Source organism: Hipposideros armiger, unplaced genomic scaffold (assembly GCF_001890085.2).
Source record: "Hipposideros armiger isolate ML-2016 unplaced genomic scaffold, ASM189008v1 scaffold_866, whole genome shotgun sequence".
In the NCBI taxonomy this organism is placed as follows: domain Eukaryota; kingdom Metazoa; phylum Chordata; class Mammalia; order Chiroptera; family Hipposideridae; genus Hipposideros; species Hipposideros armiger.
The window spans coordinates 51,873-65,195 of NW_017732216.1; the positions used below are offsets into that span (position 1 = coordinate 51,873).

Genomic DNA, 13,323 nt, shown 5'->3' on the forward strand with positions numbered 1-13,323 from the left:
ATCCTTTCTAACCAGGCCATTTGAATCAAGGATGCAGATTTGATGATCTCCTAAGCCAGTTAGAATTGCTCTGTTCTTGGCTACTCATTCATTTATCAAATATTTATTGAAAATATATTTACTATGTGCCAGACACTGTGGCATATGTTGGAGATATACACCATGATGAACAGATAAATATGGTCCCCAACGGTTATATTTGGGGCTCAAGGTCTAGTGTAGGTTATAGACAAGTGAGCAGACAATTATAATATGGTATAAATAAGAGAAATTCAGAGTGCAGCAGAATCTTGTGTGAATGTTGCCTAACCTGTCCCCGGAAGAAATTTCTAAAATGTCCACACACTTATGCCTTGATTTCATGAAGATAACTCTTGTGTATCCTTCATCACAAGGGGCTAAATACATCACTGCAATTGAGGATGAACAAGCCCTTTTCCTCTGCAGGGAATACAGCAGAAAATTCCTGCCCTGATGAGGAGTTGATAGTGGCATCTTCATATTTCCAAAGGGCCAGTTAATATCATGGGAGGACAAAGGCATTCTAGCATGATAGAGGTGTCCAAGTCACTAGAATGAATACTCTTGGGGTAAAAAATATATTTTTCACAGAAATGGCAAAGGGAAGAGAGCCACCCTAACAAAGCTGCAGAAACCAACGTTGTGATTTTTGTCATCTCTCGGTTATTTTAGATGCTGGGACCACCACATTGCTGAAGGGTGTTTCTGCCTTCCATGGTGAGTGGAGTATTGTTTGCAGGAGTCATTTCCCTAAGTGTAGTTTCAGTGTGTCATTTGCTGTAAGTCACCTATGAACTCCCTGCTATCTGTGGCCACAGAGGAACCCTGTCACTAGCCCAGACACAATCATCTGACAGTCCATCAGGGAAGCGATGCTTCAAGTTTGATGAAAAACAGGAACAATAGTTTCATGAGTGGTATGCGCGCCTCAAATGGAAAGCCTCGGACAGACGCAAGGATGAAACTGGCTACCGGTGCAGAGAAAGACCCCTTAGTCACACTGCAAATCCCAGAGTCTCTCTGGACAGAAGCACACATTTCTGTCCCTTGCACAGAGTTTATAGCCAGGATGATCATATAATTCATCATCCAAACTGGGAAACCTTTGAGAGTGAAAAGGAATCTAAAAATAGTTAAGGGTCACTAAGCGATTGACAACGACATTAACGAGGCTATCTGAGCAAACCAGGACATATGGCCATTCTCCTTAGAGCAGATGTTGCTCTTGACTCCTGTGATAATGGCTTCCAGTATATTTGCATTTGTTTTTCCGGGGGGTTGTCTATCCAGTGTAGTTACCTCTGTGCTCCTATGGGCGTTTATTCGCTGGCTTATTTGTTTGGAGATCATAGACTGGGATGGAGGTTGGGATGAGAAATAACCATGGCTCCTTAACTCACGTGATATGAAATAAATACTTTGTCAGAAAAAAAAAAACTCCTCCAAAGTTACCTGTCACATCATCATAGCTCTCCATCTATAAATCAATTCTATGTCAGCCTTAGAAAAGGGGGAAGGGAGGAAAAAAAGAGAGACACACAAAGGAGTAGACTTCTATTTGATCCCATCTTTCAGTTTTTCCTTTTTTTGCTATTTTCTTATTTCTCTATGCTAAAGGAGGTATTATAAAGGGCTCATAACTTTAACAAATGAAAGTGTTAAAAGTAAGCTTTTATAGGGAGTATAATTTCCTTTAAGGGTTTCTTAATATTGAAACAACCAATTTACCTTCCTTTGCTTTTATAGGAAAAAACTACACTTTTTTAAAGCCAGGCAAGATTCTCAAAAGAAAAGTAAGTTATTGTTTTCGTGTGGTTTTTCACTTTGAGAGACTTACATTTCCAAACTGTCCTTTCTATAAGCTCCCAAAGCTCCCTGAGCATATTTCTGTTTAAAACTTACACATTTTGCTGCCGTTTGTTCACTTGCATGTCTCTGTTTCTCCACTAGACTGTGAGCTCATTGAAACAGGAACTGGCTTATTGATCTCCATACCCTTCAGTTGGTCCCTGAGATCTGGAGGCTAAATGAATTGAGTGGGAACAGTGAACGCAAAACGTAGAGGCATGAGACACTCATAAGGAGCTGCAAGGAGGCCAGCACAGGCACAGGGAGCACAGAAAAGGGGCAGGGGCTGGTGGTCAAGTTTAGGAAAGGGGCTTACGTCTTGAGAACTATAGGAGGTACTGAAGTTGCTTTCAACAATGGGCAGATATGATCACATTTGCATGAAAGACATCACCCCGGTTGCCGTATGGAGAATAAATTGTAGTAGGGAATGGCAAGAGCAGATGCTGGAAGACCACTCAGGAGGCTGAAGTGATGGTCTCTGACCACAGAACAAGCTGAGGTTACAGAGAGAGAGGAATTCGAGAAGGAGAGGGCAGTGAATAGTATTGCACGTAAGAGAGAGAATAAGAAAGTATAGGCCTGAGGACAGACTACTGCATTTTCTTCTAAAGAAGAAAAATGAAGGAGTTTTGCCTTTGCCTTCCTGGGTTTAAAGAGGAGAGCATAGTTCATGCACCCTGAATCTTAAAAACTAGCCTTGTAAGGTGTGTGAATAAATAATGCAGCCCTCCCACCCCTGACCATTTCACCCAGGGGAATTGTGGACCCAGGAAACCCTCACCTGCATCAGAGCAAAACATGGTAGAAATAAGACCTCTAATGCTGTGACTCACAGACCCGTTTTTCTGTACTGATAATCAGGCAGGTCCTAGATGGCCATGGAAATCTAGGGAGATGTAAGAATCTGGGGTATCTCTACTGAGGAAATTTAAATCCATATAAAGTGGCCTGCACAGGCACACCCACCGCCTGTGTAGGGTGGTATTGTGCGTGAGGCTTCCTCTAGAAAGCTCAGGTTTGCTTATTGAGCTTGTGCGTTTGTGAGGGGATGGCGAGTGTCTCCATCTGCCTCTTTGCGCAGCGGCCAGAGCCAGTTGCTTTTAAGAAAACCAGCTTTTGAAAAATCGGCTTGCTTCCGTTTGTATCTGCTAGCAGGCTCAGGAATGGGGATGTGCAGCTTAAGAGTTTCCTCCTCTGCAAAACTTTCTTTGAGCACCAGCTCCCTGCTGCCTACAGAAAAAATTACGGCCTTCCCCTGCATTGTGGATATCTCTCTTGGGCCCTTGTCTGCCTCACGTACTAGCCTGTGAGCCCCTTAAGTACAGGGGCTGTTTCTGATTCTTTGCCTGGTGCAGGGAAATTCAATGTGTTTTGCGTAACGAAGGGAAAGTGTGATTTCTTAACCAAAGGTTCACAGAATGTGTCTCCTTACACTCTGTCTCCCCTGAGCACAGCTCTAGCTGAGTCTTGTTTAAATGGGCCTGTCACTTCCCAGGGATGTGCTGTAGGTCAGGACAGGCCGATAAGGGCTACCCCAGCTGTTCCCTGGCTCTCTGGTTGCTTATATCCCAGTCCCCCCTCAAGTCTCCCCATGACCTGAAATTCATTGAGTGTGTTTTCTTTCTCCAGATGAAAGAACATCATCTGCTACCAGTCAGGTAATATGAAAATCTATGAGCTTTTTTCTGAGATGATGGTAAAAAATATAGACACCCCAGATGGCAGGAGAAGTTGGCCTTCGAGACCTCTTCTGACCTTAATATGAAAAAAAGAGTTCGGATGCTCATGCTTGTGAACCCAGGGACCTGTGCAGGGACTGGTGGCAGAAGCAGTAGCCACCTCTGTTGTACAATTTATTGAAAAAAAGCTAATATTTATTAAGCACTTAGTTTGTGCCAGGCAGTGTGTTGAGCGCTTTGCATGCATCATCTCATGTAACTGTCTCAACAACCCTGTAAGATTGGTACTATCATTTCCCCCATTTTACAGATGAGAAAACTGACAGATTAAGTGAGATTCCCCAACGTCAGACAGCTTTCAAGATGGCAGGGCCTGATTCAGAACCAGGCCTCACTCCTAAATCCATTCTCTCTGCCCCAGACTTTGCTGCTTTGTTTTATTATCTTCAGAGGTTTCATTGAATGAGAACTTCTCTTGCATTATTTCCCTTCATATGAATGCAAATATCTCTAGAATGGGTGCTTAAATATCATAACCCTGTCATATTTAGGTGTCATCAGAGTGTTCTCTTTTACAAGAATGGGCTGCTCAGGGCCCTGAGACTGGGGGAATTATACAGAGTGGTCAGGGGTCAATCTGGAACATGGGGCAAAGAGCACATGCCTGAGTTGGCTGAATACTTGGCAGCATAAGCACTCTGGCTGCCCGGGCCAGGGGGTAGGGTGGAGCAGTCATTCAGGAAAAAATAGCCAAGAGATGGAGGGGAGGAGGTTCATGGAAGACAGACTGTGCCCAGGTTGGGACTGTGTTGAGACTGAAGTGTAAAGGGAATGACAGGGGCTCAAGTCTTGATGATAGTTCTACTTTGACCAGCAGGACAAGGCTGACCAGAGCGCTGCGGAGGAGCTGTGCTACACCCTCATCAATCACAGCATCCTCAGGAGAAGGCCATCGGGGGCCTCTACTGAGGGCTATTATGAGAATGTTCTCCCCCAGGACAAGAGGCCCAGAGAGCTGGTGAGAGGAACCGAGACTGAGTACTTACTTCTCCGTGTGCCGTCCACCCCTAGACATCTGCCTTCCCCAGAAAATGATTATGAATTTCTCATGCCCAGTAGAATCTCCGCTAACACCCTGCAACAGACACATCTACTTACGTCCCCTTCTGAGGCTCAGGTTTCCTATTTATAATGAAGTGGTTGGGCCAACATTTGTTTGACACCGGTAAATAAAAGCTGTGGGGAGGGAGGCTCTGGTTGAAGCAGGCATGGAGCACAAAGCCCTTCCAGCTTATCTCCCTCCTCATCCCCCACATACACACAACATCCTTTTCTACAGGGGCCTCTGCATAACATGGTTTGTAAACCACAGGGCCTTTTAGACCCTACTCAATATTCAATATCTGAAGATCAACCAACTATTCTGAACACCACTCTTTGAGAAAGGAGTGAACATATTTGGTCCTAAGTGGCTTTGGAACTGGGCTGCTCTACTCAGTGGCAGGAGGGGCCTCCTGGTCCCTACAGTGATACACATCACAAAGGGCTCTGCTCCTCTGCCCAGGTTCTTCTTATAAAATGGCCACATGATTTTCCTCTGAAGTCACAGGAATCCATTCATTCCACACGTTTTTGTGGGCCTAACTTCTAGTTCACAGACTTCTGGGGGGCACCTATGCACCCCTCTCACTCCATGCCTCTAAGTGGTGTCCTTTGGATAGTGTCTCTTGACTTGTTGGCCCTGGTGGCTTGGCTGGTTACATGGGTTGAATCAGTAAGTCCCAGGCCAAGATTTTATAAATTTTTTATATGATTTTGGTCCATATTTTTTTTAACTTTGTATTTCTCCCCAGAAATCTTAAGGAAATCATAGCATCAGAGGATAATAGAGTAGAAAGATCATTGGAGATCCCCTCATCCCATTAACCAATGTAACATTGCAAATTAGTGGCAAAACGTTATTTGCAGCCTAATTTCCTGGCTTCCATTTCAGTGTTCTTCCAATATACTACATACTCTACTCTATGGTGTGTATATATATATATATATATATATATATATATATATATATATATATGTATATATGTATATGTATGTATGTATTAAGTAATATGTCATGTATAAAATATGAGTAAAATGTCCTCATGGGAAAAATAACACACACACACACACACACCCCTTTGTTAATGAGTACTTCTCTGAATGCTCCAATTATTTATTATCCCTCATCTTTTCTTCAATGTTGTTCCTAGAATTATGTTTATCCCCCAAAACGGGTCAGCAAACTATGGCCCAAAGCCCAAACCTGGCCAACTGACTGTTTTTGAAATAAAATGTTATTGGAAAAATCCAGCCACACTTATTTGTTTATGCAATGTCTGAGGACGTCACAGGAGAGTTGAGTAATTGTGATACACACTGTAGGTCATGCAAGAAAAAAAAAAAGAAATATTTATTTTTTAGCCCTTTCCCCCCCAAAAAAAAGGAAGAAGAAGAAAAAAGAAAGAAAAAGTTCACAGACCGCTGCCCTAAATAATCAAAATTGAGATAAACTAAATAGAAATGTGTTTGGGTATTGATGTAATGCAAAAGAGCTTGTATGAATATAATGGTATGGAAATATTAAACCACAAGTTAGATGAGTGAACCCAAGAATAATTAGCAAATTAGACTATTTCTATATTCACACCTGTGTTCTCAACTTCTTGTTTAATTTCACCCATGGTCATTGCCCTAATTTTAGGGATGTTAAAACAGTAAAAGGTTTCTTGAGACAAGCATTAGATGCACTGTGTTTAATTACTGTTTTTTCCCCCAAACTAACAGAAGTTAAATAACCTTGTTATTTTAAATGTTCTAAGTGCACAGTGAGGACAAATCCAGTGGCTTGAGGTTTTACGAAGCAACTGCAGGCTCAGCGGGCTCAGCACAGTTCTGTTGAGACTTCAGCCAGTTGATGGTCATCAGCTAAAGAGCCAATCACATCTTAGTATTTTATCCTCTGCCGACTTCCTGTTCTTAGCAGAATTCTTTCCTGTGGAACCCTAACTTGGACCCTTGCCAGGATTCACTCAAGTTCAAAAGGAGGCATGAGTGGTAGCATGGACTACTTTATGCAACATAACATGGCATAGAGGAAAGAGTATGAACACTAGAGTTAGTTAATCAACAATTCAAATCTTGTTTCTATCTCTTCCTCCCTCTGTGATCTTGAGCATGTACCTTGGAAGCTCAGCTTTTTCACCCATAAACAGGAGGGTTACATCTAATGTATGTAAATCATCTCACAGACCCTGAATAAATGGTATTATTAATAAAAAATAAACAAAAAACTTTATGATGTATGAAAAGGCCATGTGCTGATGTCCCTGGTGAGCCAGGGTCACCCAAGCAGTCTTCCAGCAAAGCCAAAACATGGAATCACTGGGTTTTGTGCTGGAGTTTTTCACTTGGACACTGAACCATGTGGAAGCTGACTGGTGCAAACATTCTTAGTACAACAAAATAAGTTATATTTGTTTGAGTCTTATCCTGTGAAAGTATTACCTGTTCCAAATAGTATATGCTTTTTATCAGGAACATATTAAGTACAAATGCTTAACCAAAGAAAGTTGTTCTTATAATCAAATTTAAAGCGATTATGGAAGGGAATTATTTTTAAGCAGGAGAGCCCTTTCGGAGTGCTTTGAAATACTTACAATGTCTGTATATAATGCTGATCCTTTTCTATAGATTTCAGGGTTTCTGATAAAAGCTGTGCATCCTCTTCACAGAAAACTCGCAAGCACATGCGTGCGCACATATACACACACATTTGTATACAATATCAAGGGGTTGGGGGTAAAATCTCTTAGTTAAAGAATTCCTGTCTTGATAAAAAAACTGAAGCTAAGGGTTTAAATTGCATCCTCAAGCCACAAATATATCAGAAAACTCTTTTCTTTCTTGTTGGTCTTAAAACTGTGAACACCCAAAGTTCACAGACACATTTTTATGCAACAACTACAGGCTCTGTGGTTTCCGTTTTACATTCATACCAGCATCTATAAATAGTCCCTTAGTCTGTGAATGCATTCTTATTTAGAAGAGAAGGTACAAGAAAATGACAAAGATAGATGAGGAAAATCTACCACTGACAACAAATAAATTCAAATGCTGGTGTTTTTAAGACCAACTTGGGTGACAGGTGCTACACCTATTGTCAAGGATGGAAGGGCATAGGCGGAACAGAAACGATGAGCCCTCAGGACTCCATGGGAGCCTTCAGAGAAAAGGAGATTCTGTTTCATTTTTCTCTTCCAAACCAGCTTCTTGTGTTCAGAAAGAAATTTGAAAGTCACTTGATCTGAGCGTACCTCAGTTCTGCCAGTTATTAAATGGATCAGTATAAGTCCCTCCCACTTCCCTACAGAGGGTTCTTTTGCAAAGCATTTGGGGAAGGATTGAATGTCATTATCATCCCAGAGAGTCTTCTGCAATCTGATAATGACACCTTTGAATTCATTCCTCACCCATCGCCACTTGTGCTCCTCATGACTTCCCAGATATCAGCTAAACCTGAACTGAGCTTGATGCTGGGATGCCTATATCCAGATGAGAGGTCATGGTGTATGGTTGCCCAGTGAGCTGAGCTTTGCTCTCCAAACCTGTGGAACTCTGGTCTTGTTCTTCCACCTCTCCAGACCTTAGTTTCCTAACTATAAGAGGAGGGGACTGCTTTCTGACGCTAAGAGGATATGAGCTCTAATTATAAAGAAAAAATGTAAAGGAGTTCTCTGGATACAGCTGTCAGCAATGCAGTGATAGTGTGAATGAACTTATCTGAAAGCAAATAAACAGTAATGGGAGCAGAGAAGAGAAGACTTAAAGAGATGTCTCCCATTTTTCTCATCACTGATCAGACTCTGAATAGGGCAGGAGTGTATGTCCAGAGTCCACATCTAAATGGGAAAGAAGAGAATGTGCACCTCATCCTAATGAAACACAAACTTGTGTAAAGAAAGGCAAACCTGTTTATTCAAATCCCACCAGCGCTTCAGGGTTCAGCGGGTATCCTACTTCCTAGGCAAAGTCTTCTCCAATTAAACTGTACTGGCTACTTTCCTCCGACCACCCACATCCCTATAGTTTGTCTTTATTTAGTTTTCACATCTGACCACTTTTTCTGTTGTTTCTTGTTTCATCTGTGTAGAGCCTGACTCCCCATAAGACCAGCAGCGTCTTTTATTATTGTCTTCTTCTTCACTAGTGTTTCCTATAGCCTTTTGCAAAGCACATCATTAAAAAGTCTATAGATCCATCCAGGCATGTTGTCGCAAATGGCAGTATTTCAACTTTTCTTATGGCCAAGAAATATTCCACTGTATTCATGTATATGTAGTACTGCATCTTCTTTATCTAATCATCTATCGAAGGACACACTTGTGTGGGATATAAAACTGAAAACAATAAACGAACAAGACAAACAAAAACTCATAGACACAGATAATAGTTTAGTGGTTATCAGAGGGTAAGGGGGAAGGGGAGATGGTAAAGGGTGAAGGGGGTCAAATATATGATGATGGAAGAACTCACTGTGGGTGGTGAACACAATGTGATATTTAGATGATGTATTTATTATAGAATTGTACACTTGAAAGCTTTGTAATTTTACTAACAAATGTCACCCCAATAATTTAATACATTTTTTTTAAGTCTGTAGAACTAAATTAAATTGCAAGGCAAAAATTAATTGGACACATGCATAGACTTTTGTTGGAATTGGGAGATAGGTTCCACTGATCTAGCTGTATCCTCTGTCCATATCTAAGGCACTTCCAGAAAAGACCAGCTTTACTTCTCAAATCGTTCAATTTTTTCACAAATATTTGTTGAAAGTTCATGATGCACCAGGTGTTATGCTCATCATTAATATGTGTGATGACGAATAAATTCACCTGATAGCAGAACAGTAGATATGTAAGTGCCATTTTTTTCCAAACACCTCAAAATGTTTTACTCACAAAGTTCAGCATTTTTTCCACACCACCTCCTAGACCAGAGTCAACTCTAAGGAAAATCTTATGACTTGTAAGTAGTACTTGCATCTTGGTGCTTTCCAAAGAAAGAAATATGAAAACCAAACCCTGTCCTGTCCCCTGATCTGAACCAGCCCTTCTTTCCAGCCCCAGACACCTGGCCCTGCCAGAGAGGGCCCTGGGAAGAAGTGGAGGGGTCAAAGGCCCCACCCTCTGCTTACTGGACCAGATAGGACTCAGCCTGCCCCAGCATACCCCAGTTCAATCTTATTCCCTCAGAGGAAATTCCCTGAGAGGAAGCTGCCCTCAGGGAAATGACAAGATCACTTCCAACACCATTTACTGCAAGAAAATATCAACCCAAACCATGGCTCTCAACACCAGTGAAGCAAACACAAATGAAACAATGCAGAAGCAACAATAATTTATTGCAAATATTTTTAAATCCTTTTCTATTGAAGTTTTTCATTATTTTCTAAAAAGTACAAACACACTAAGGTTTACATTTGACGTGTAAAAAATAAAGAGGAAGGTGGAAAATCCACCTGTTTCACCAGTTTGAGGAACTACCCTCAAAATGAGACACTGAGTTACAATAAATGTATCTTCTAGTTAAATAAGAAAGTTCACATTCTCCAGTCTTGGGTCATAAAGAACTTAAGGTAAATCTAGCTGAGACACACACTCAGACACATCCCCGTACATAGCTGCCCTCATACTAACTTCCACCCAAGTCCAATTTAACTGAGATATTGGGGCTAAGGGATGCTCATTATAGGACCACAAAACTCTTTCTCCTGGAAAATGTCCAGCAAAACGATGTTCCCAACAAAACATTCTGTTCCCTCACGACAGGCAATTCTCTATCTGTAAATGGCCAATACAGTCAATAATATTGCCCCCATCCTGCAAATGAGTTGGCATTAAACTTCCAACAGTTTATTTCAAACAGAGAGTGGTTCTTCCTGTTTCACAGCCATCTTCAACAAGACCCACAATCAATGTCTGAAGACACTGAGTCCTGCAGAGAGGCTATTAACACTGGACAGTGAAAAGCCAATGCGTAATAGCTATAGCAGATGGTACATAGTCTTAATGATTCCCTGATGGAAGCGTGTGAAAATATACATGGGAAAACTATCCAAAATGATAGCTGTGTGCTCAAAACTCACAGGGAACCATGTTTCTAAAAGAGGCATTCAGGAGTCACAGGCACAATGAGGAGACGCACAGTAATTAAGAAACACACATCTTATTTCTGCAGCTGTGAATAACACAGTAACGTTGGATGATGTGTCTGCCTACGGGCCACGGACGGTTTGCTAAGATATGGAGATACAGGTCATAGAAGTAGCGCAGAACCATGCTGCTTCGGTCTTGTAAAGTGCCTTCCTTTTCCTCACAGGCTTGCTTCGAGGTAGATCAAAAATAACGGTGAGCGGGAGGGGGAACTGTCAGGAAGCAAGTGGCCCAGTTCTCCCTCACCTCACTGCCTGCCTCTTCTGTGCTCCCTTCACTGGCACAGGTTGGCAGGGTTCTTCCTGAAAGGCCACCCTAGCACGAAAGAGAAGGTGTCCACGTGCGGGCAGAGGCAGCTAGTTCTTCAAGAAGAGCAGGACCTCACACTGCAAGGTTCACCCAGCCACCCAGTCACCCCTTCCCCATCTGGCTTCCTGCCTTTGTCACGACTGCAACCTGCTGGAGCAGCTCTCCAGTGCAACTTTGCTGGATGACACAACTGCAGAATCAGGAGAAAAAAGAACCTGTCCACCCCTCCAGTCATGTCAAGTCCTTCTGTTAATTCACAGGATCTTTTCTGCAAAACCGAACAATTCTCTTCATCCCACAATTCAGTGGAGCACTGCTTTCAGACACAGACCCACCAGCACCACTTCACTCTGAAAAGAAAATACAAAGAAAAGGTGCTAAAGTTTTTAAATCGTGATTATTTTAAACATTTTATGTTTTTATTTGACTTTATTGGGCTTAAGCATAAAATCATGTAAAACCGAAATGTTTGTAAATTCCTAAGTTTACTCTTTGGTCAAAGCCACACACACACACACACACACACACACACACACACACACACACACACAACTTTGAATCCTTTTCAAAAGGCAAATAACACATTGTTTGCTCATTTGTTTTGGTATAATTCATGACAAATAACACTTTGATGAGGCATTTTGGGTACTGAGGACATGTTAACATTCAGTTCTTTTTCATAATCTAACTATAAAAATACCTCTAAATTCTCAGGTTTTTAAAAGATAGACAATGTCCTGTGGAAAATTTCTGATGAGGGAAACGGCGTAGACTGGCCTGACCTGGTGGGGGTACAAAATTGCCCTTGCTGAGAATTCCTGCTCTTTGGGTAAACTCTCCAACTTCCCTGAAGAATATATAAACCACCAAAGTGGTTTTCCCTGAATGCCCCAGGTGGTCCTTTCAAGGACAGAACTCACACTGGCTTCTCTGCCAGCAGCCAGCCCATCCATTTACCCCAAAAATGTGCAAACAAGATTCACTGCTCTCGCTTCCTGGAGCGTCTTCCTCTTCTCTCACATAAATCCCGCTTTGCCTTTCTTCCTCACTGGTCTCCTAGCTGACTCCTTCACAGGAGAGAAAACAGTACAAAATAACCAACCCATGCCCGAAATAACTCAGGACGTCCAAATTAAGCTACTGTTTTACATTTGTAAAACAGACTTCCCCTCCTTAGACCCAGTCCCCACCCATACATCAGGCGAAGGAAGAAGTTCAAAGACAGGGCGAGGGGGGAGGGGACTGGATCCATTAAAAAAAACTTCCTTCAACCTTGAAGGCATTATGCTAAGTGAAATAAATCAGATAGAGAAATACAAATTATACAGGTCTTCCTTATATGTGGAATCTAAAGAAAAGAAACTCACAGAAAAAGAGAGCAGATTGGTGGTTGTAGGTGGGGGGGAGGGGGCGGGGTAATTTTTACTTACTGGAAGAAAAATCTTGCAGTAAGAAGATAAATAAGTACTAGGGATGTAACGTACAACATGATGACTATAGTTAACAACACTGTATGGTACATTTGAAAGTTGCGAAGAGGGTAGATTCTAAAAGTTCTTATGACAAGGAAAAAAAATGTAATGTTAAAAAGAAACAACAGGCTTAAAATGAAGTCACTTGTGCTGAGCCTCACGGAGACTTCCTCACGGAGACTTACTACCTAACTCAATTACAATTTCAAGTTTCTCCCAGGAATGGAATTTTAAATGAGTCTGGAATTTCCTGGTCAGCCTAGTGAGGTAATCTGCCTGATAATTCTGCCTGAAAACCCCCTGCTTTTTCCTAAGAGATGGTAACCCTGCCTGAAATAATCAACTCTTTTAACTAACTTCCTTGTCCCACCCTCTTTCTGCCTATAAAACCCTTTCATTTTGTACAACTCTTTGGAGCACCTCTCTGTTTACTAAGTGGGCTGCTTACCGATTCATGAATCATTCAACAAAGCCAATTATATCTCTTTAAGTTTATTCAGTTGATTTTTTGTTGTCTAATAGTAACTATATGAGGTGACAGATGTTAGCTGAATCTATTGCAGTAATCATTTTGCCAGTACATGTGTGTCAAGTCATTATGCTGTACATCTTAAATGCCAGTGTTATAAGTCAATTATATCTTAATAAAACTGGAAGAAATTTGAAAATAAAAAATTCCCTTCTGATTATAATATTAAGGGATGTTTTATTTTTATAAGGCATTGAAATATGCCT

General features: G+C 41.5%; 2 protein-coding genes across 3 annotated transcripts in view; one reads left to right on the forward strand and one right to left on the reverse strand.

The window, feature by feature from the left end:
- Positions 1-5,573, forward strand: part of GCSAM (germinal center associated signaling and motility) — a 6,663-nt gene extending 1,090 nt beyond the window's left edge. The window contains exons 2-5 of one of the 2 annotated variants that reach the window (XM_019629703.1): positions 694-738; positions 1,768-1,814; positions 3,502-3,530; positions 4,426-5,573. In XM_019629703.1, coding sequence (XP_019485248.1) covers positions 694-738; positions 1,768-1,814; positions 3,502-3,530; positions 4,426-4,743 — 439 coding nt within the window. In that variant the 3' untranslated portion in view covers positions 4,744-5,573. The remainder of the gene's footprint in view (positions 1-693; positions 739-1,767; positions 1,815-3,501; positions 3,531-4,425) is intronic. The other variant, XM_019629705.1, reaches the window with a different exon arrangement.
- Positions 5,574-9,979: 4,406 nt separating this feature from the next.
- Positions 9,980-13,323, reverse strand: part of CUNH3orf52 (chromosome unknown C3orf52 homolog) — a 39,178-nt gene continuing 35,834 nt past the window's right edge. Inside the window, exon 6 of the mRNA XM_019629706.1 lies at positions 9,980-11,466. Within this exon, the coding sequence (XP_019485251.1) occupies positions 11,462-11,466 (5 nt within the window). The 3' untranslated portion in view covers positions 9,980-11,461. The remainder of the gene's footprint in view (positions 11,467-13,323) is intronic.